Genomic DNA, 23,178 nt, shown 5'->3' with positions numbered 1-23,178 from the left:
GGTTCCAAATGGCCGAGTCTTCTTCTTCTGCTCTGGCTTAGCTCAACTCCTTGTGCTCCATCACTTCTATCCTCTTCCATTCTTCTGCGACTCAGCCCACACTTATCAGAAAGATTAGAACGGAGGAGGAAATTGCCAAGCTCTCTAAGACACACTTAATGAGCGTCAAAATTCACCATCCTCACACAAAAGAATTAAACCAGGAGCACTGACCACTGCTTACCAGCTGAAATTTACAGATTCCAATGACTCCACACAACAGCAGTGAATTCAGTTTGTGATTCTGATACTCAGTAATGACTTTGTGAAAATATCAATTATAATTTATGCTGACATTTTAGCAGGTTGTTAAAAGAGAGCCAGAGATGAAGAAATGTAGTCATGTTCCAAGTTTATGTCTCGATTATACATGCTTACATGTTGACATATGTCAATGTCTGGATCTAATATATTCATATATGTCTGTCCCATATTGTCCTTAACAAAGCCGTGCCATTGAAAGCAGAGAGAATTGGGCCACATCTGTATGTACAAAACAATGAAAGGCATTTCAGTCAGCAATTTCAAAGGGTCAAAGTTGAATCCCTGGGCTTTGGGCCACAAAAGAACAGCGTATCAAAGCATGTTTTGTGTCTGCTCAAACTATGCATGCAATTTGAAAGGGCTCTCCCAGTTCTCCTCTATTCCCTCTGACGTAACTAGTGGCCCACATCAGAATTATGTGACCCTTAACAGCATTAGGAAGATTTGTGAGGGAAAGCACTCATAATCATTATATTTGCATGCCTTTTTGTTATGGTGGAAAAGCAATTGGACTTACAGATTACTAAGATGAAACATTAATGAATAGCCTCAAACTGTCACAACACCACAAACAACAACAAAAAATCACTTTAAGAGAGTAATAACCAACAACCAGATGAAACGCAACCTGCATTGACTGTTTATTATGTAAAGTTTGCAAAAAGATTGTGAGAAATAATTAATCAGCAGCAGAGCTGGAGGCATCGAATGAAAAGTCCTTTCATTTGAACGATGCTGCATATGGGACACAGGAAACAAGCTGAACAACAAGCACATTGGCCTATAAGGAAACATTCTGAAACATTCTGAAAGGGAGCAGAGGAGAATTCCGCCTTTGGGACCAAGGCTTTCCATTTCAACTCGTGTGATTGTTTTTTGACACAGTGGCAATTTGTGTAAGCAAAGCGCCGCTGAGTTAATCCACATTGTGGATTTAATGTGTTTTGTTTTTGGTTGCTTGTGTTTCCTCTTCTAAAGTCAGGTGGGCTAAGGGTCTGAGTTTATTAGCTGTGCTGGTGGTGAATTGCAGGTGCAGAGGGACAGCGACGTTCACTGCCGCCTCGCTCGGCTGCGATATCAATCAATGTGACTCTCTGTCTCCTATTCCTCTGTCCCACGTGAGGCCCAGTGCCAGGGCTGAGATCTCTCTTCTGTGATAACAGAGGGGAAGTGAAACAATCCTTTTTGCCACAATCAGCTTTATCAGGTTATCAGCGGTGCCATGGTTCCCTTACATATGAGGACAAGCAGGGAGAATCTAACATCATCATTAGATTATTGAGAAAGCCGGCGCAGTGATAACTGTGTTAGCCACACCAAGCAAAAACAAAACAAGAAAAGCAGGCAGGTGGGGAGGGAGGGGGTGGGGGGGGGGTGGTGGGGATGACTGTGTGCGGAGCAACCCTCCTCCCCTTCAACGCCCTCTGAATCGTCAAAAGGCATACGAGTGATGACGCTAGCATCTGTGCCTTTTAACCTGGTTGGCAGCATGCCCGTCCGCCATTCTTGAGGTCATGGGTTCGAGCCCAGCAGGGGATGTGACACCACAGTCAGCGAGCTAAATAACACACGCCGGGTTGCACCGGGGAATTCACCGTTAATCCCAGGTTCTTGAAAATAACATGGTGTGCCTGTGGTTTCTGATTTGTTTTACAATCTCTCTCACTGTCTCTCTCTGTCTCTCACTCTCTTCCTCTCTTCCTTGCTCTCTCTCACTCTATCACTATCTTTCTTTCTCTGTCTCTCTCTCTCTCTCTCTCTCTCAATATCAGTCTCTCTCTCCCTGTATCTCTCTGTCTTTCTCTTTGTCTGTCTGAGTCATGTTTTATCTTTACCTCGTGGACTCAGGGTCCTTGTCTGCATTACTTTACACTGTGATCGGAGTCAGCTGGAGGTCACACACATTGAAAACTAATAACAACATCACTATTCAGCAGCAGAGTGAAGTCAATGTTGTGTCAAAGACGTCATCCTGAAACTTGTCCAATAACTTCCATCAACAGGATGCAGCTTCTAAGGTAGGAATCTCCCTCCATACTGTGCATTCAGTAAACACACTAAATAAACCACCTTCCAACATATTTACATTGAATTTACATTTGGCATGTTGTTTTTTTTGTCCCCAATATTTAAGTGCCAGCTAAGGAAGACAATAATTTGTATCAAAGAGTCCAGGAGCTTTTGCAGAAGAGTTTGGTCTTTAGCTGCTATTTGGTGCTGATGAGAGTAATGCTGCAGGGAGCTTGAGGCAGGGCAACTCACTCTAGCACACAACCTCACACCCAACAACCCGGTTTATTCTTTTAATCTCTTCCTGCATGATGGGGGGAGAGATAAATGAGTGTTTATTTAAACTCACCTAATGGCGTGATGTGTCTCCAGGAGATCGTCGGCTCTGGCTTGCCAGAGGCAATGCAGAGGAGCGAAATATTGCTGCCTTCATTTACCGTCATATCAGATGAGATGTCATATATCTTGGGAGGAACTGCGAGAGGAGAACATAGCAGAGAGATAGAAAGATAGAAAGATAGAGAGAGAAAGGGGAGAAGAGAGGGGTGGATAAGGTTTAGCAAAAATAGCAAAATTGAGGGATCCAGTCATGCAATGCTGACAAAGCACTCTTTATAACTCTAGAAGATTTCACCTTAACAATAAAAAGATGTCTCATCAACAGCAGCCATTGCCTATTGAATAAACTACTTGAAAAACACCTAAAACATCTTAAAGAAAAGAAGGGATGCAAGAATTATATTACTGGAAGTTTGGACAGAAATTGTTTTAGTGCCTCTCTCTCTGAAAAGAAAAGGATACTGGTCATATTATATGATACCTTTTCAACTGCAAGAAAAAAAGAAAGAAAAAAAAAACAATATAGCATTGATTGAAATGGCCTACTTTCAGGAAAAACATAAGACTGTTTGTATTGTGTGGGCACATGATATATTTAGGATAAGACTTTAACTCAAACTGAAGAAATCATTTCGCAACCAACTGCCACACATCCATCAAGCCAGTTTTTGCAACTGTAGCGCAAAACACCCCACACTTTTCCCAATTTACACCTTGTGTGTGCGTGAAACTTAAGTCAGGTCAGCTGATGTGCTCATGACGTCTTGTTAGAACACTGAAAAACCAATCCTTACTTATATCTTCATTATATTCTAACTGTAACTTTCAAAAAGTGGCAACTCTTTCTTTATCCACTACTTTATCACAATCCATGCTGCCATTGCTGTAGACTTCAGGTTGACTCTACTGTTAGTTTGTTTCTGTTATTACTTCACCCCTACATGATCGGAGTGCTGCCGAGTCTGAGAATGGGCCTTTGTGTCGAAAGGTGCAGTAGTGTTTTGAAATCTTGCAGGTGGCCTTTGCCTGTGAGCCTCCAGGTGTAGTAGTGTTCTTTTTTACAAACTGTGGGTGGTTACTGGCACTATTTTCACAGTGACAAAAACTGTGTGATGACCCTGTAAAATAAGCTGCCTCAAAGAGTGTGTGTTATTTTGACAAGCTTTTTGTTTCTCCACAGTGCAGTCAACAGCTATTAGGAAGAGCGGAAGAAAATTATCTGCCATTGAGGCTTATCGCATCTATCGAGAGTTGACAGGATATGAAACCCAACCCCTTGCTGAAGCTGATAAAGGCAGTTTAACTGTACAACTTGCTTTGATCAGGTTGAAAAGGAGTAATGGAGTCCTATGTGTACACAACAGCTCAGCCCGGAAAAGGTCCAGTCCAAACCAGAAACAAATCTGATCCTGAATCAGTTGCTATCTGGTTCATGTCACGTTCAGTTCTGCTGGACATGAATATATCACAATGTGTGTGCAATAACTGTTAATCCTACAGTAGTTATTAGAGCAATTTAGACCACTCCCCCCATGACTCTGACATTGACTAGCATAAGTGTTGAAGGCAGCGTTCGCAATTCTGATGAGAGGATTTACACCTCCCCTGACCACGCTCTTGAAGCAGTGCGCTGATTGGCTGGAAATGTGCATGGCTCTATGTATTTGTTTATGAATTAATATACAAAATACATAGATAGATAGATAGATAGATAGATAGATAGATAGATAGATAGATAGATAGATACTTTATTGATCCTCAAGGGGAAATTCAAGGGTCTCAGTAGCATACAGACATAACACACAACATGCACATAAACATATAACTAAACTCCACTGTACATTAAAGACAGTAGAAGATAAGAAAGATAAGAAAACGAACAAAACTAAATACTAAATACACTATATAAGTTAAATTAAGAAAGTCCAATGTGCTTGAGGGTAATCAAGCATAAGACGCTTGTAGTGACAGGGCCGGGACTGGTGAGGTGCTAAAGGGAGTGAGTGTCATGGTGCAGGGGCAAACAGTAGTCCAATCATAGTCCTTAGTTATGTGTGCCTGGCAAGGTGCTCAAGAGAGTGAGTGTCATGGTGAAGGTGCAAAAAGTAGTCCAGCATTCGTCCAACAGTGCAACAGTGCAAGACGGTCTAGAGACCAGCATGAATAATATAGACAAATAGGAGAGTCAAGTATAATGAACAAGGTAGAATAAAAAACTATTTCAGTGCAAGAACAGGTTGAGGTAATAGGGTTTTAGCCATTCATTCATTCAGTATTGTATCAGAAGCCTGACCGCAGTCATTGATCATGTGTGCTAATATAGCATGAAAAACAGTGTAGCAGTAAAACAGTAGTGAAAACATTAGGCTGTGTACATCAGTAAAACAGTAGTAAAACAGTAGTAAACAGTAGTGGTCAGTCAGTACTCAAAAAACATGGACATGGAGAGGGTGGAGAGGCAGACAGACTAAGCAGAGAAGTCTATCTCTCCTCTTCCCTTTAGTGAGGCATTGAACAGTTCAATGGCCCTAGGAACAAATTACTTCCTCAGCCTTTCAGTTGTGCATGGCAGTGAGCGAAGTCTCCAGCTGATCAAGCTCTTTTGGTTTTTGATAGTGCTGTAGAGCGGATGACATTCATTGTCCAAGATGTTGATCAGTTTGTTTAGGGTCCTTTTGTCAGATATTGAAGTGATGCACTCCAGTTCAGCTCCCACTACAGAGCAGGGCTCTACACTAACATTTTTTTTCAGGAGCACTTGTGCACAGTCAGTTCTGTACTTAACTTACACATAATCTAACATTATACTGCAGCTAACAGTTAAACATGCCAGTGCACATGCCAAGAAAATCGGCAGCCTGTATCGGTCATCGGCTAAGGCTGATGGAAAAAAATCGGTATCGGTATCGGCACTAAAAAATCCATATCGGTCGATCCCTACTTACGAGGATGGAGTTTTTTTAAAAGATAACTTACTTGGTCCGCTGAAATGATGGGGGGGATGAGGGTGAGGAGGAGGAGGGGTGCTTCTGTGAGGGTTGTCGTGTGGCTAGAGACTGATGGCCATTGGCTAAAGCCATTGTTGCCGCACTACTCGTGGTCACCATGTGGGGGAGAGGTGCGATAGCCTGATCAGCAGTGATGATGGGGGGGGAGGGGGGCAGCATCTGGGGTCTGTGTGTCTGATGGCTATTGACGACTGAGGTCGTTGTCACCTCTTTGTTTGTGGTCGCAATGTGGGGGAGGGGTGCAATATCCAGTGATGGTGGGGGTGAGTGTTGCACTGGTAATGAGGTGGGGTGGGGGCTGGGCAATCGAACCTGTTGTAAAAGTGGTTCAGCTGGTTCGCCCTGTCCAGGTCTCCCTCCACAGAGCTGCTGCTCTTCTTAAGGCCAGTGATAGATTTCATACAGTCCCACACCTCCTTCATGTTGTTATCTTGCAGCTTCTGTTCCATCTTCCTTCTGTAGTCCTCCTTAGCCTCTTTCAGCTTATTCTTGAGTTCCCCCTGTACTCGCCTCAGCTCTGCCATGTCCCCCTCCTTAAACGCCATCTTTTTCCTATTGAGAAGGGTCTTGACATCACTGGTTATCCAAGGCTTGTTATTTGGATAGCAGCGTACAGTCCTTGTGGGAACAACAATGTCCATACAGAAGTTCAGATAGTCAGTAGTGCAATGTGTGACCTCCTCTAAGTCCTCTCCATTCAGTAGCACACTCCAGTCAGTGGACTCAAAGCAGTCTCTCAAAGCCTCATCCGCTTCCGGTGTCCACTTCCTGAAGGTGCGCGTGGCAACTGGTAGCCTCTGAACTTTTGGCTTGTACATTGGCTGCAAATGAGTGAGGTTATGGTCCGACTTCCCCAGTGGGGGAAGGGGGGTGGCACTGTAAGCATCCCTCACATTTGCATACATGAGATCTATTGTCCTGTTTTTCCTAGTTGGGCAGTCAACAAACTGGTAAAAGTTTGTGAGGGTGGAATCCAGTGTAATGTGGTTGAAGTCACCAGAGATCGCAAAGAAGGCATCACTGTGCTGAGTTTGGAGCCTAGCGACTGTAGAGTGAATGACGTCACACGCTGTGTCCGGGAGGGCTTGAGGCGGCACGTAGACACAAACAACAATGGCGTGCGAGAACTCCCTCGGCATGTAGTATGGTCGTAGACTGACCGCTAGTAACTCCACATCCTTACAGCATACAGTCTCCTTCACTGTAACATGTCCGGGATTGCACCATCTATTGTTTATGTATAGCACCAGTCCGCCTCCCTTCTTTTTGCCAGAAAGTTTATTGTCTCTGTCCAAACGAGCTACACTGAAGCCGGGCAGCTCAACGTTAGCTGGGGGGATATGGCTTGTTAGCCACGTCTCCGTAAAGCATAGCAAACTACAATCCCTGTACAGCTTCTGATTTCTTACCAGGGCAGCCAGTTCGTCAGTCTTGTTGGCCAGTGAGTTCATGTTTCCCATAACCATCGAAGGAACTGAGGGCTTGTATCTCCACTTCTTCTCCCGACGCCTAGTCCTCACTTTAACTCCCACTCTGCACCCCCGAAAACACCACAGCTCCTCCGGGATGTTTGCGTGAACCCTACCAGCATTCCGTCGTATTGCAAGCAGCTGATTCCTTGTGCACACAAGTTTGTTGCCGCTGGAGCATTGTAATAGATCCATATCCATAGGATAGAATGAAAACACTCCTCAAAGTGTGTAATCCAAAAAAGTTGCGAAGTAAAAAAAAAGTAAAAAGTAAACAAAAGACGGTAAGAAAAACACAAAGACACGGAGCTACCTGGACAGGCTGCCTCTCTCGACGGCGCCGGAACCGGAAAAAGGGACATCACTCTCTCTCTTCTTGTACAGTGGGTGTGAATCCCAATTGCAATCCTCTAAAATCAAAAAAGGGTTAAAAAGAAAACAAGGGTAAAAAGAAAACAAAAGTTCTTGGAGTGCATGCATTTATTTGTTTGCCATTTAAAGAGCCAGTGCAGTGAACAAACACCTATGATTTTCGAGCGCAAACAGACACTTAGTTGACCATCAGGAGTTGTTAGCTGAATTTGACTAAAGGTGAACTGAATTAGAATTTCAGACAGAACCTTTAAACTGTGGTAAAGCCAACAGCAATATGATAGTACTGTAAGTGAGGCCAGACAAAATTAGCTGCCAAAGTTTCTACCATGCCTCTTCATATTCATAACCTGGGTTTGAAGTCCCAGAAAACAAAGAAAGAGATTCATGAAAATCCATTACTTTTTTTGATAATGTTGCTATCTTTGGTTTTGGAGCTGGTGAATACAAAACTATCTCCTCAAATTTGAATAAACAACTTGATATTGACATTCGTGTTATGGTTTGGTGAGTCATTAATTCAGGTCCAGCACAAACAGCAGGTTACTTTAGCCACACTTTAAAATACGACGTAAATAGTATACAAAAAAATAACAACAAACAGCCACAGATCCCCACCCAAAGACTCCCAGGGAGAAAAAACCCTGCGGGCAGAGCATAAATTCAGAAATAAGCAATCCCAGTGGACCAAGAGACAGGCAGAGACCCGAGCCAATCAGCTGAAAACACTGCGGTTAGCTGTGAGGCAGAGAGAGACCCTGGCTGCAGGTCCAACGAGCTTTCCACTTTATCTGCATCCACAGATAATAGCCAAGGGTCAGGAGCAGCCAAAGAACACTTGTTTGGTCTTCAACTGAGCTCATAATGATGCCAATTGTTATTTAACCTTTAAACCTGGCCATTATTACTTTGTGTTTTTTTTGTCGTTGTTGTTGTTTCTTGACTCTGGGTCGAAGGCGGCCCTCTCTCTTTCACACTATCACGATCTGCCACTCTTCAATCGGTGGCTACACCAGCCTGAGATATGACAACGACGCCACGACAGCACAATAAGTCAACAGGCTCACATAACAAGTCTTGGCCTGGCAAACTGTGGTGATGTGCCTTGTTGTTTTCCTTTGCGGCTTACTTCATTAACTGTGGCGTGATTGCCACGTTTGCCCACTCTGCTGCAATTTCGGCTCCGCCTCAGCCCTACAGGGATCTTTGTGTGCATCTGTGTGTGCGTGTGTGTGTGTGTGTGTGTGTGTGTGTGCAGGCTTGTGTGTGTGTGTGTGTGTGTGTGTGTGCGTGCTTGTGTGTGTGTGAGAGGGAGGGGTAGAGAGAGACTGCCACAGCTGATCGGAGCAGTATTATCAGCTCCTCAGCCTAGGGATGAATAAATAAGGCACTAATGACGCCACCTTGAATTACGGAAACGCTTACAGCGGCACTATTAGAATGCAGAGGTTCCCTACGCGTAAGTGGGATCCATGCCTCGCCTTTATATGAATTCTGACAGCCTCTCCTAGGCTGACTGCTGCCACGGATATTGTGAGACTCCATTACTTTACACCTAGTGGCAGCCCACAGTGCAATTATAGAGCTCAGGACGCACGTCTTGCTGTCACAACACAACGACACGAGCACTTGGCAAGGAGTGGGGTGAGGGCCAACACAAAGGGATGCTCTCCCCTGCATCTGGGGCCTTCTGGGGTGTGTGTGTGTGTGTGTGTGTGTGTGTGTGTGTGTGTGTGTGTGTGTGGTGTGTGAGAATGTGTGTGTGTGTGTGTATGTGTGTGGGAGACAGAGAGAGAGAGAGAAAAAATCACACCCGCAATCTATGAAAGTTAAGCTAAACATGAAAGAGAATAATACATTTCAATTGCAAATAAGAAGTTATTTTTCCTAGTCTGATCTAACCAATCTGAAAGCAGTTAAGATTTTTTCACACAGGAAAAAAAGTGCATCTGTGAACAGCTCAGGAGGAGAGACAGGAAGACCTCACCCATACAGTACATGGGCCGCATCGGGACCAGATCCGAGCCAGAGAAACCCTCTGAGAGTGTGCAGCTATTTGGCCTGGTGCCCAGGGCTCTGGGCAGCTGAAAGCTAAGTAGTGCATTTTTTACAAACAGCTTTTCAGCTGGACTGCTTAGCCCAGATCAGCAAATGCCCTGACTGACTCGCTGACCTCACACTGTTGAGCCATGCAGGCACGAGAGTCTCGGGGGACATTAGCCACTCAATGCCATTTGTCTTCCGCGACTGCAACAATAAGAGGGTACAAAGTCAATTAATATCTCAACACTGAATAGAACAACAAACGACCTGCTGCCAAAACCAGGGAGCATTGTTCTCTCGATAATCATTTCATCCTAAACGGCTAGTTTGTTGTCCCAGGAACAGTCAGGGATAGCTTACACGCTAATATTGTTGCTATTGTTGAGATGTGTGGTTCTCCTAATTCATTTGGCTAACCTTACACAAGCATGATCAGCTTGGACTGGCCAAATCTGGGAGTAACTGGTAGATTTCTGTCCCACTCTAAACAGAACAGGACCTGGAAAAGTATTTTCCAAGCTTGTTGGGGAAAGTAAATTCTAAGCACAAAGACACACATCTTGGCAGAAAAGTGCAGAATGTTTATCACACTGGTGGTTCTGTGTTCATGCCAAACATTTTGAAATAAATATTTATCCTCAAAGACTTTCAGTGGGAGAAAAGGGTGTTATGGGCGCAACATGAAAAGGGGTTTTGTCCCGTTGACGAAGAAAGGAAGTCAGGGGAGAAAGACCTCAGCCGCTGGCAGCCTATCTCTCCCACTGGCTGTCTGTTGGATGCAGCTGGAAAAAAGCTTGTCTTTATTTTCAACAGGGACCAAAACATATCAAAACATAACGTCATGCAAACACTATGCTAAAACAAAAGTAAAAGTGAAATAAGAACTGAAGTAGTTTAGCTATTACATCAACGTCATGGAATACTGAGGCTTTCAGTAATCTATTAATTTGATGTTTAAGATACAGTCTGTTGTTGTGAACATTATTAGTAGTTTACTGAGAAGAAGCAAACTCAGAAAACCTATGTACGCAGATGTGTTGATAAAATCAAGCTCTATGCCAGGCTGGTAATATACACCTCACTTAAGAGAACGTACAGAGTCAACTCGGAGAGATTTTGAATTCCCCCAGCGAGCAGCGGCCCGTAAAAAACAAACCAACTTAAATCCCTTAATTAGGTGTCAGACACGGAAACAAACCACACAAACTGACACACTGTTTTACCCAATGGAATTCTCCCATTCCGCTCTGCCTCCACTCATTCTGCAGGTAAGCACAGCGTTTTATGAGCTCCCCAGACAAACTCCCAACTCCACACTATTACTTTCCCCAAACACATTGTGGCGGTTTTTCCTTTTTTTTTCTTCTGAGGGTCCTCTAACTTCAAATGGAAGCAAGACAATACTGTCAAACAAACATGCTCCCGCCTATGGACGTAATGAGGATAATTAACATATCTGAAGTGATTGGCTCTTTCCAGAATGGCTTCTCGTCAAACACAGCCTTGTGTTAGGCGAGGCAATGGAGGCAAATCCTATCATCTTGGCGAGCGAACATTCCCATTGATGTTAGCATTCACAAGGGAAAGACTACTGATGTACCAAACGCGTGACGGCCTTTGATCTGAACCGAACAATAGGTGATTTATTCTTATTTTTTTTTCTTTCAGTTGGGGAAAGAATCTTTTTCCATTCTTATTCATGTTTCAAGAAATGGTTTTTGTCAAACTGTTTGAGTCTTATTATTTTCCTAACACAACATTGTGTGTGTATGTGTGTTGTTTTCCCCATAGCACAATGGGAGGACATCTTCCCCACAAAACACCCATTTTTTTCACTATCTCTATACTGTCATACAGACTAACATGTCTGACCAGACAGAACTGGCAAACAGGCTATTATCTACCTCACTAATGAAATCTCTTGGTGATGTCAGTATAATTTCAGTGGGTCTATCAGAAGTATGATTATTAACACAATAATGATTGCTTTTCAAATGTATGTCCTTAACATACAGTAGTATACAGCATGAAGTGCAAAGCACCTTTGCTCTGATTCAATATCAAAATATGAGCTAAACTTTTAAATCCACATTCTTTACGAAAACATTTACCTTACTCAAACTCACAGTAAATTCTACAGATGGGGGGTGTAAACACTTTGGGAAGCCTTTTGAAGAAGTCTGAGAAATGCCAGTGATGCAAACATTCCTTTAAAAACTCCACTGAGAGGCAATTAATCAAAAATATGAAAGCTTAACAGTGCGTGTAATTTTAAGATAAGATATCACACTCTTATGGAAATGACTCCTAATTTGTTTATGGTAATCAACTTTTTTCTCACCAGTATCTTTTTAAATATGCATCCTTCCTCTTTTCTCAGAAATTGCTTGATATATGGTTCACACTGAAATAATGGTATGACGGTTGAACCAACTAACCTGTAATCTGAGGTTACATTTGACAGTGTAGAAGCTACATATCACAAATAAACCTCAGTCATGATTGATAACCATGTCATGCCATGTCATGGATTACTATGCATCATATTCATTACTGCAGGTCATCTCTCTTTAAACTCAGTGACGCAACAGACACCCCAGATCTCAGTGAGCGCCTGATTGGACACCGATATGGGCCAGATCTGGGCCAGACACGGTCAATACGTGGCACGCATCCAGCCCACATCTGCACTGCCAGTGTCAGCTGCTGTCAGGGCGTGGGAACGCTTATTTTAAACGCCCTGCCCGTCTCTGTGTGTCTGTGCCCGTCTTGAGTTTATGATGGTGGTGATGCAAGGACAGCCCCGGGGCTCAAGCTCAGACAGAGCCGGAGCCCTCTGTGACTGCTGGGGAAGAGAGACGGGGAGAGGGGCTCGTGAAGTTTGAGTGATGGTAATGATTCCTGCGACTCTTGGCCTCCTCTCATTACGCCATCTGTTATGTTGTCTCTTAATATAACTCCATCCTTAATGGAACACAATTAGACTTAAATCCAGCATGCGTTTTAAGGCTCTCTGTATCATCCAGTGTGATAAACTATAATGAACTCTTACACAGAAAATAGCAATTTTGGGGCAAATAGTATCTGGAGGAAATATGTCTGAATATGTATGGATATACAGGTACCTTGTCACAATGCAATTATAACTCTAAGTAGAGTGTAACATACAAACTATTAGTGTGCAACAGAAATCTAATTAGTCCTAAATATCAACTCTTACCCTTATTAAATTCATGTAATTACAACGTTTCAGAATGGTGTTAATCTTTATTAGTCATTGCATTATACACCATTTAGAAGTGCACTGTTACGATAAAAAGGTCACGTTATCAAACGTGTGGCTAAAACAAGACTTCGTAAGACATTCACCTATAGTTAAGGCTCCTCAATATGTAGGTGCCCGACGTGCATTAAATGCACTCTTTGTCACCACAGGTCAGTCCAATTCTGGGAGTGCCTTGTGGCTGTCACTGAAATAAATAGTCTGCTATAGGATTAGCATTGGACAGTCAATTGTTCTTTCAACATCTCTTTCCACTGGTTCCTCACCAGGAAGTATGACAGATAGCTCTGTCTGTGAAACGAAGGGGAAGATTTAAGTCGTGGCAAGGACGGTGATTACTCAGAGAAAAATGCATGAGTGTGTATGTGTGTGGGCTGGTTTCTGCTAATGGTTAGAAGAGCGAACAAGCCGAGGCACTCTGTGTTCAAACAAAGGATAGACGATGAGTATGGCAAACACAACGAAGCAGATTGGTGCAGATCAGTGCGCTACCTAAAAGCAGATCGGTGTGCTGCCTAAAAGCATAGACTGCTCTCCTGTGGCCTCGAGCACTGAAGTGGCTATCCTAATGTATATCTACATTACACAACCAACAGTGAATGTTGTTTCATTCCGGTTCCTATAAATTATGGACAAAACACACACTACATTACCATTTGTTTTTCTGTACTTAAGTAAAAAAATCATTTTCCCCTAGTTAATTATAACCTCTGACTTTGTGTACAGTAAACATTTTTCTTTTTTTTACCTAGAGTGTCACAAAGCATACTCAAACCTCCTTTGTTTATCATCCCTCTGTAAATACAGCCATGTGTGCTAGATGGAGAGGCAATGTACAGTATTACTGCTACTGAACTAACAAAGACACCAACACACCAACACAAGGAAGAAGCCAAACGTGGACATGAAGGGAGGCAGGCTTTCTAAAACAAAAGGATTTCACAGGTTCCAGCTTGCTTCCACTGGGGTTGTGCCTCTGCACACAGGAAGTAAAGCGTGCTGGGGACTGGCCAGCCGTGTTGGTGCTGTGATATTTTTATGCCCAATTAGGGGCGTGATGTGTTGTGAAGGTTGCCTGTGCTGAAATCATTTCCCAACCTTTTACTGGCAGCACGGAGCCGCAACCTGCAAATGTTACGCTACAAACACACTCAGCAACAGCCATTTAGGTGAAAATGGCCATAATGTTAGCGGTCCTCATACTAACCAACAAATAACACTAAATTTGTCCTTATTTATGCCAATTATCTGGCAAAGGTAAAAACCACAGAGAAGGATTTTAGATGGAACCTGTAGTCCTAGTTTTAACTACTGATTGGAGACCATATGCTTACTAGCCTAGGCTTAGGATAAATGTATATTATGTTCTATGAAAATTGGCATTGACTTCAGACAGTTAGATTTCCCTTTGTTGAACTATTCTTAAAGGGAAGAATGTATATTTTGGAGATGTAATAAAAGCCCTCTTTCTTCTTTCATTATTCATCTGAGGTCATTGTTCCCTTGGCAATATGGTTGGTATGATTTCCAGCTAATCAATGACATTCTTCCTTGATGAAAAGGCTCCACTGGCCCTGCAGTGAACACAACACCACATTAGTCTGAAGCTTGGTGCCGGTTATGTTCAGGAAAAAGTACAGCGTGCCGCCCTACTTATGTCCCTTTATTTCAAATATACACACAAGAAGATGATCTGCCAGGTCAAAGGAATAACTTAAAACTGTCAAAGGCAGAAGAAGATCTGGAGGAGGGGGGTTGACTAAAGATGCAATTTCCCTTGATTCAGCTTTTACTTCAGTCTGCTTGTTTGCTCTTTCCTTTTCTGCAAAGTGTGTAGCAAATGGCAATTTGGGAGTGTGCAGGTCAGCACTGATTGAAACAGATGACAGGCTGTCTGCACAGCGCTCTTCACAGGTAAAGAGCGTTGTGTGTTAGCCATCTCTGGGTCACCTCCTGGGTTTATAAAAAAGAAAAAGCAATAAAAGGTACATCTTGTCAAGCACACATTTTAAAGCACTCCCTTTTATTTTCGGGACAATCTTGGTGATTAGCTGGTAGTACTCTGAACACAAATGCTTTTTTACATGCATAAACAATGGGTAGGTAAGTGCCCCTGTTTAAATTATTCTACCATATGAAGACAACATTGTTGCACCTTCTTAGGCCTCAACAAACAATGGAAACAGTAGCAGATACATTTTGGAGACAATATGCTTTTAGTTTAAATAAATACTTCAAAATATCAATGCCAGTACCAAATTCTGAACATACATGAAATAGCCACTTCCACTAATCCATTCCATTCCTCCATTCATTAGCATTTTAAAGAAAATGTCATTTTGTTTGGCTTGATAAAGTATCATTAATTACAAACATTCTAATGAGTTTAATAAGTTTGGGTAACAATTTGCACAAAACATAAAATGTGTACTTAAACAGCATGTTTGTGTGTTTGTCAAAACCAAATAAATAAATAATGGAAGTATATCCTATTGAATATTTCATTGACTGATGAGAGTTTGCACACTTCCATTTAGGCAGCATGAAAATGGATTTCATCCAATCAGGTTTTATTCTCTGTGAGGGTTCATCCAGAATTCCACTCTTCAGTGTCTTCACTGCATCCTCAGTGACGATAAATCAAAAAATCTATTTTTGTTTCTCAGATACAAACATGATACCATGATACGTTGGACTGGCAAAATGTCATACAGAGAAGATTCTCAGTACCACACCCCTTTTAAAACAAGCTAGAATCGTATTAATTGCAATATGTAAGATATGCAAAACAAGCTAGGTTGCTAGAATCGTATTGATTGCAATATGTAAGACGGGTATAAGTCCCTGTCATGAGCTCTCTCTCTGCCTGGTAACACGCGCTGATTGAAGTCTGATGACCTCCACCTGTTCCTGCTCTGCTCTGCCTCACCCTCGTTTACCATTCACCACTCATCATGCCCTGTATTTAAAGCCTTGCTTTTCAGTCCACACTTGTCAGATCGTCTGCAAACCCGCACCAGTTACCTGCCTGTCTTGGAAAACGACTCTGACTCTTTGCCTGTGAACCCAGACCCGCTCGACTGCTTCTTTGATCTCCAGCCCCGGTAATCTTGACCTGCCTTCTGTCTCTCTTCTACGAATACAGCCTAGCCCTTGACTGTACTGCTGCTTCGTTTCAATTGCTGTTGTGTGTGTGTTTCCCCCAGGACTTCCCGGATCATCCAGCTCCTGCCATTGCTGCTCGGCTATTGGGGGAACACACACACGCAGACTCTTGGAACTCCTGGAACCCCTGAAACCCCTGTAACCCCCAACCCTTAAATAAACTTTCTAACGGATGCTTTTGTGGTCCCTCCGTCGGTTTGGTGTCTGACAGTGCGATCTGACCAAACATGGACCCAGCGCCGACGGTCGAACCAGCATGGAAACCGACGAACCAGAACCACCCACCGCCATGCAACGCCTGGAAGAGACAGAGAGAGGGGCAAACCGCAACACTGCTGACATTGCCTCCCTACTTCAAGCCGCCTACCAACAGCTTCAGCAGTTCCAGCAGCAACAGCAACAACTTGCAATGATCATTCAACTTCTCACCAACCTTTCTCCTCTGCCTGCTCCCACCGCCCAGCCCCAGCCAGCCTGCTCACCCGCCCAGCACCCGAGTCTCCTGCCCAGTCCACTGCTGCGTGGCTGCGGAGCCCCAGAACCCAGGATCGGCAATCCAGAGCGGTTCAGCGGCGACCCAACCCAGGTAATGGGCGTTCCTGACGAGCTGCCGTGTCCAGTTTACCCTGCAAACCCAGGACTTTTGCCACTGAAGGGGCGAGGGTCGGTTATGTGATCACTCACCTGGCGGCCGAGCTGGACTCTGGGGAACGGCGGAGTTCGAGCGCCAGACCCCAGCATGTGCAACCTTCAACCTATTCGCAGAGGAGATGCTCAAGGTATTTGATTTGGAATCCACCACAGCCGAGGCATCTCGGACCCTGAGTATTCGCCAAGGCAGAAGGACTGTTGCGGATTACTCCATTGACTTCCGAACTGTGGCAAGTCGGAGCTCCTGGAACATGGAAGCATTGGTGGATGCCTTCCTCCACAGCCTGGCGGACTACATAAAGGGCGAGCTGGTTTCCCCATGATCAACCCCCACTCTTGATGAAGCCTCTGGCTGTCCGCGCCGACCGCAGGATCCAGGTCCGCCCGTCGTGAGAGGGCGCCAGAGTCCATCCACCAGCACACGGAGTGTCCCAACTGCCCTTCTGTCCGCACCTGCCACACCGTCTAGCCAGCGGACCAGTCTGAACCCGATGGAGATCGGCCTCCCTAACCCCTGCAGAGCGCCAGCGACGCATCACCTCCAACTTGTGCCTGTACTGTGGTGGTGATGGTCATCCCGTGTCGCCACCTGTCCAGCAAAAGGCCGGAGCTCACCAGATGTAGGAGGAATCGGATGAGCTCAATGAACATTCAGCCCTCCATCAGCCGTAAACCCCTCATCCAAGTCTGTCTTCACCTGTCTGATTCCACCCACACCCTGGCAGCCCTGGTGGACTCTGGGCGCAGAAGCAAACATTATTGACACAGGACTTGCTCGTCAGCTGGGCTTGGAAAGCCATCGCTTGTCCACCTGTTCCAGCCGGGCCCTGGGCGGTCACGTACTGGCACAGTTACCAGCATCACAGCCCCCATCTCAATGATGGTGTCAGGAAACCACAGAGACCATCCGCTTCCACCTGCTCAGCTCTCCAGGCCAACCCCTAATCCTGGGCTACCCTTGGCTCCGTCTCCACAATCCTCACCTCGATTGGGCCTTGTTTTTCACCAGATTCAACTTCACCCTGTCATACCGCCCAGGTTCTCGGAACACTGCCGGACGCTCTCTCCCGTCCAGTTTCATAAGGATGACGCCCCTTCCCAGGAACCTGCATCAATTATGCCTGATCCCTGCGTCGTAGCTGCCCTGACCTGGGATATCGAGGAGGAGATTCAAGAGGCCCTCCGTGACCATCCCCGTCCCAGTGCATGCCCAGACGGTCGTCTCTTCGTCCCAGAGAATTTGAGGTCCCGGGTCATACAGTGGGGACACAACTCCCGCCTTGCCTGCCACCGGGCTCCGGGCCACCTGCCATCTCCTTGCCCAGCTTCTGGTGGTCTTCCTTGAAAAGGATGTCCGAGAATTCGTCCGTGCCTGCCCCACCTGCAATCAGAACAAGTCCTCCACTGCCCCCCCTGGGTTTACTCCAGCCCTTGCCTGTGCCCACACGACCCTGGTCCCACGTCTCCTTGGACTTTGTAACTGGCCTCCCACCATCAGGTGGGATGACGGGTCATTCTCACTGTGGTTGACCGGTTCAGCAAGATGGCACACTTCATTCCCCTCCCTAAACTGCCATCTGCCAGAGACAGCCCAGGCTGTTCTTGATCATGTCTTCCATCTACACGGGCTGCCCAGGGATGTTGTCTCTGACCGAGGTCCGCAATTCACCTCTACATTCTGGAAGGAGTTCTGCTGTCTTCTAGGGGCCACAGTGAGTCTCACCTCTGGGTTCCACCCCAGTCCAATAGTCAATCCGGAAGGGCAAACCAGGAGCTGGAGAAGGCGCCATGGTGCATGGTTTCTCGCAAAACCCCAGGCTTGGGCACAACAACTGACGTGGATAGAGTATGCTCACAACTCCCTCACCTGCTCTGCCACTGGTATGTCACCTTCCCAGTGTGTGTATGGCTACCAGCCCCCTGTTCCCCAGCCAGGAGGGAGATGTGTCCTGCCCGCCTGCCCTCGCCATGCCCGCCGCTGCCGTCGTACCTGGTCACAAGCTCGTGCCACGCCACTCAAGTCAGCTGTCAGCTATGCCACTGGGGCTAACTGTCAAGATCGCCCGCACCCGCCTACCGTGTTGGCCAGAAGGTGTGGCTGTCAGCCAAGGATCTCCCACTGCGGGTGGAATCGCGTAAACTGGCACCTCGATTCCTCGCCCGCTTCCCTATCCAGAGGGTCATCAGCCCAACCGCAGTCCGGCTTCAGTTGCCAACCTCCATGAGGGTGCACCCTACTTTCCATGTTTCAAAGTCAAGCCGACGCATGAAAGCCCGCTGGTCCCCGTGGCTGCTTCCTCCTCCTCCTCCTCTCGCCTGGACGGTGGGCTGGTGTACACCGCTCGACGCCTGCTTCGGGTCCAGACGGCGGCAGGTAGGGGCCTCCAGTATCTCGGCCGACTGGGAGGGCTATGGGCCTGAGGAGAGAACCTGGGTGCCAGCCAGTCGGATTGTGGACCGGACACTCATCGCCGACTTCCACCGCCTGCATCCTGATCAACCTGCAGTCCGGAGGGGCAGCCCCAGAGGGGTCCCTAACCGCCCTGCCCGCCCGGCTTCCTGTCCTGTGCCTGACCCTGTCTCGGGTACCTGTCCCGTCTTCTGTCCACAACCCTCCAGCTCCCTCCGAGGATGAGGATTTTCACTGGTCCGCCGAGGAATTCTAGCCCTCCACCGATCCCCCTCCGCCCCCCCCGACGTGGTGTCACTCTTGGGGACTTCTGGGGCCGCCCCTTAGGGGGTTCTGTCATGAGCTCTCTCTGCCTGGTAACACGCTGATTGAAGTCTGATGACCTCCACCTGTTCCTGCTCTGCTCTGCCTCACCCTTGTTTTACCTACCAGCTGCACTGCATTCACCACTCATCATGCCCTGTATTTAAAGCCTTGCTTTTCAGTCCACACTTGTCAGATCGCCTGCAAACCCGCACCAGTTACCTGCCTGTCTTGGAAAAACGACTCTGACTCTTTTGCCTGTGAACCCAGACCCGCCGACTGCTTCTTTGATCTCCAGCCCCGGTAATCTTGACCTGCCTTCTGTCTCTTTTTCTACGAATACAGCCTAGCCCTTGACTGTACTGCTGCTTCGCTTTCAATTGCTGTTGTGTGTGTGTTTCCCCAGGACTTCCCGGATCATCCAGCTCCTGCCATTGCTGCTCGGCTATTGGGGAACACACACACGCAGACTCTTGGAACTCCCGAACCCTGAAACCCCTGTAACCCCAACCCTTAAATAAACTTTCTAACGTGACGCTTTTGTGGTCCTCGTCCTGTTTGGTGTCTGACAGTCCCACTTTACATGTAGTTTTTAATTCACAGTAGATTCAATCTTTTTACTAACACAACGGTTATGAAGAAATATGTCTGACTCATGCTGAAACTATGTACATTACCAACCTAATTTGCTTCCAATACCCCAGTGTTGTGGACTAATTTAGCTCATTGTAAAGCAAACTGTGGATATTATGTATAACATCGGTTTAGTTGTAGGACATGCATTCATTCAAGTGGTAGAATTACTGTAAGGTGTGACTTATGTGTAGTTTATATTATGACATTGCCAAACCAAGCTAAACAGTCACAGGCAGTTCGACCATAACTTCCTTCTCTTTGCTAAATCAATGTATAAACATTGGTGAACAGTCAGGAAATTACGGTACATTCTAAAGTATATGCACATGATTGTTAGCCTGGAAATCTAGACGCACCCTAGTGGCAGCAAATTGCTGCCAGGGCTAGTCTAGCAACTCTCCGTTGGCTTGTGAGCTCGAAAAATTAAACTTCTGTCAGGCCAATCAAATCGTGTATAGAGTTGTTAGGTGGGCTTAACATAATGATTGATGGCAGAGTTGACAGGTTTGGCTTGAATTCCCTGCTACTTGAAAACAAAGAAGATGGTTGTTGCTGTTGGCGAACAGTGTGACAAGTTAAGCTTTTTTTAAGTTGCCAAAAGTTTGAACTAGCCAACTTGCTCCGCTGGTGGGAAAGCGCATGGGACTCATAGCGCTGTCCTATTGCGTGCAGAGGGAATTTGAAAGACAACCGATTATCCCGTCCCTCGGACTGAGCACTGCGAACGGTGAGTGCCCAGACCCTACATTTTAATGTGGGTCTGGCTCGTCAGGCTACATGATTGTGTTTTTTACTTTGTACTTTTTAGAATCTCATAGTTTCAGTCTCTGCATCCCAATCCGCCTCCATAACCCCTGTCTATTCAGCTTCAGACACCCAAGCATTGTGTTAATGGGGCAAAAGAGCAATGTCTTTGGGAATTGACCAGTACTCTTGACTCAGATTGTGACACTGTGTGAATGGGTTTGAGGTATAAAACCAAAACCAGGATAAACAGGAAAGGTTCAGAGTATTTGATTGCATCAAATTAGATGAATTTAGTGTCAGGCACGATCGTACTGGGAAGCTGCAACAGTTGTCATTACGAATGTGCAGAAGTCATTGCACCCTGTAGCTGGCCCTGACACACACGCACACACACACACACACACACACACACACAAACACACTCGCATCGCATATACACATACACGCTCACACACACACACACACACACACACACACACACACACAACAAACACACTCGCATGGCATATACACATACACGCTCACACACACACACACACACACACACAAACACAAACACAAACACACTCACACACACACACACACACAAACAAACACACTCACACACACACACACACATACACACACACACAGCATAATGTTTGATTGACAGGTATGATTAGCCAAGTGTAGTACAAAGAGCAAGTGCGGTAAAACTGAATGGAATTGGGCTTTTGCGCCAGGCACTGTGGCTGTCATTTCGCCCCCAGTCTGTGATGGGTGTGCTTTGTTAAAGCCTGACAGCTAAGGGAGTGTTCTGTATCGCCTCAGCATAAACATTGTCCAGACAAAATCCTTTGCCTCAGAAGGGGGGAGTATTACTAATGCATATTGATATAAGATGAATATGGTGTAATCTACAGAATGAATACGGTGTAATCTACAGAAACACGTTGGAATTGGGGTATCAAAAAGCAATTATGGCTATGCAGTATTGATATTGATGAAATCACAGTTTCCAGAGATTTTATAAAGGTGCGTGTTAGTCTCTGCGCAAATGAATTCAGAGTGTGGCAACTGCGTGCAGTTGACTGGAGTTTATTCTCTCATTCTATCAACAGAGGCCTGGAATCCAATTATGAATGAGCAACTAAAGCAAAAGTCTTCTTTTTACTGCAGAGCCCATGCTGTTCGGTACCATTAATCAATTGTCTTTTTTTTAACACAGACAATCAAATGTCCTGGAAGCTACCTCATGACAATAAGGTGACTGTTTCATAAGAATTCCCCTCTAGAATAATTTGCTCTCGACATATCTGTACTGTATTGTAGCTATTCATGCTTTAAAAAAAACTACAATTAGTCTTAGCAATGGTGCTGGTCCAGGCTTCCAGTGTTTGGCCAAGAAAAGCACCCATGGCTTTTTGCGTCACCCTGTTCATTTCAGCATGAAAAAATGTGTGGCGTCATTCCAATTAGTCTGCTCCACAGGCTGCACTGTTCCTAATATTTTCTTGACAAAGTATATGGTTGAATGGCGCTGATGTCTAGATAATGTTTAGGAAACACGGAGCTAACTGAGGCAACCAGCTGTGCTGTTGTCAGAGATCAGTACTGCAATCATTTCCCCCCGAAAAAAGTTCTTCATAAGGCTTGGGGCTTTTTATACCCCAAACCCACGCACCTCGTCCTCCGGATTGTTTAGATATTTATAGCACCGCTACATTTTTATCCATATATCATTATTGCATCATTGTCATTCCAGCGGCGGAGGCTCAGCATCCCACCTCCGGCTTTGCCGACTCCTCTATCCTGCCGCTACAGCCGTGAGGCTCGAGGGTAAGAGCGTGTTTGGGAAGGTATCGGACTAGGATCTCCAAATACTGCCTAGGGATTGGGGGCCTAATCCCTGCGAAGCATAACAGGCCTCTGACAGGGCACCTTGCCAAGCATGCTCCTCTGTGTCGCTCTGATAGACTCACTTGCGGAATAGGTGAACCCAGGAATGGGAATGCATTGTCAACATAAGCTTGAGTCATTGATAAAAAAAAAAAAATGTCTCAAAATCAATTTTGAAAATCAAATTACAAGTGGCAAGTTTTTGAGGGCTTATTATGCACCCACCTGTCTTCCACTGCAACCGCCAGTGGAGCTAGCTGGGCTCCGGAACATCAGCAGACGTTACTGGGAACAAGATGCTGTTAGTGTTTACTCTGGTGAAGATGATATCTGTGTATTTGTTCATCTAATAGTCACAGCTGGTGGACCGTTTTCTTATGCTGAGACCTGTCACTTCCTGGTGTTTAGAGAGGGGATGTAGCTGTGAAGGAACTATCTGTGGTTCCCCGTGGGGCCAAACTCATCACGAGAACATGAGCTTGAATGTTTGATGCATTTTCTTACACCCTTGGCTCATGTGCTTACAGAAGTCTCTGTGCACTAATCAATGAACGCAATTGT

The 23,178-nt window shown here is 45.5% G+C and overlaps 1 protein-coding gene across 2 annotated transcripts in view; it reads right to left on the bottom strand.

Annotated features, from left to right (window-relative positions):
• The window catches only part of negr1 (neuronal growth regulator 1), a 116,261-nt gene that overhangs the window by 60,204 nt on the left and 32,879 nt on the right, over positions 1-23,178 (bottom strand). For both annotated transcript variants that reach the window (XM_048252217.1, XM_048252218.1), the window contains exon 3: positions 2,663-2,788. In XM_048252217.1, the coding sequence (XP_048108174.1) occupies positions 2,663-2,788 (126 nt within the window). The remainder of the gene's footprint in view (positions 1-2,662; positions 2,789-23,178) is intronic.

This window comes from Alosa alosa, chromosome 9 (assembly GCF_017589495.1).
Source record: "Alosa alosa isolate M-15738 ecotype Scorff River chromosome 9, AALO_Geno_1.1, whole genome shotgun sequence".
Lineage (NCBI taxonomy): Eukaryota > Metazoa > Chordata > Actinopteri > Clupeiformes > Clupeidae > Alosa > Alosa alosa.
The sequence above is the reverse complement of the archived record's forward strand: the minus strand, read 5'-3'. Positions and strand labels throughout refer to the sequence as shown.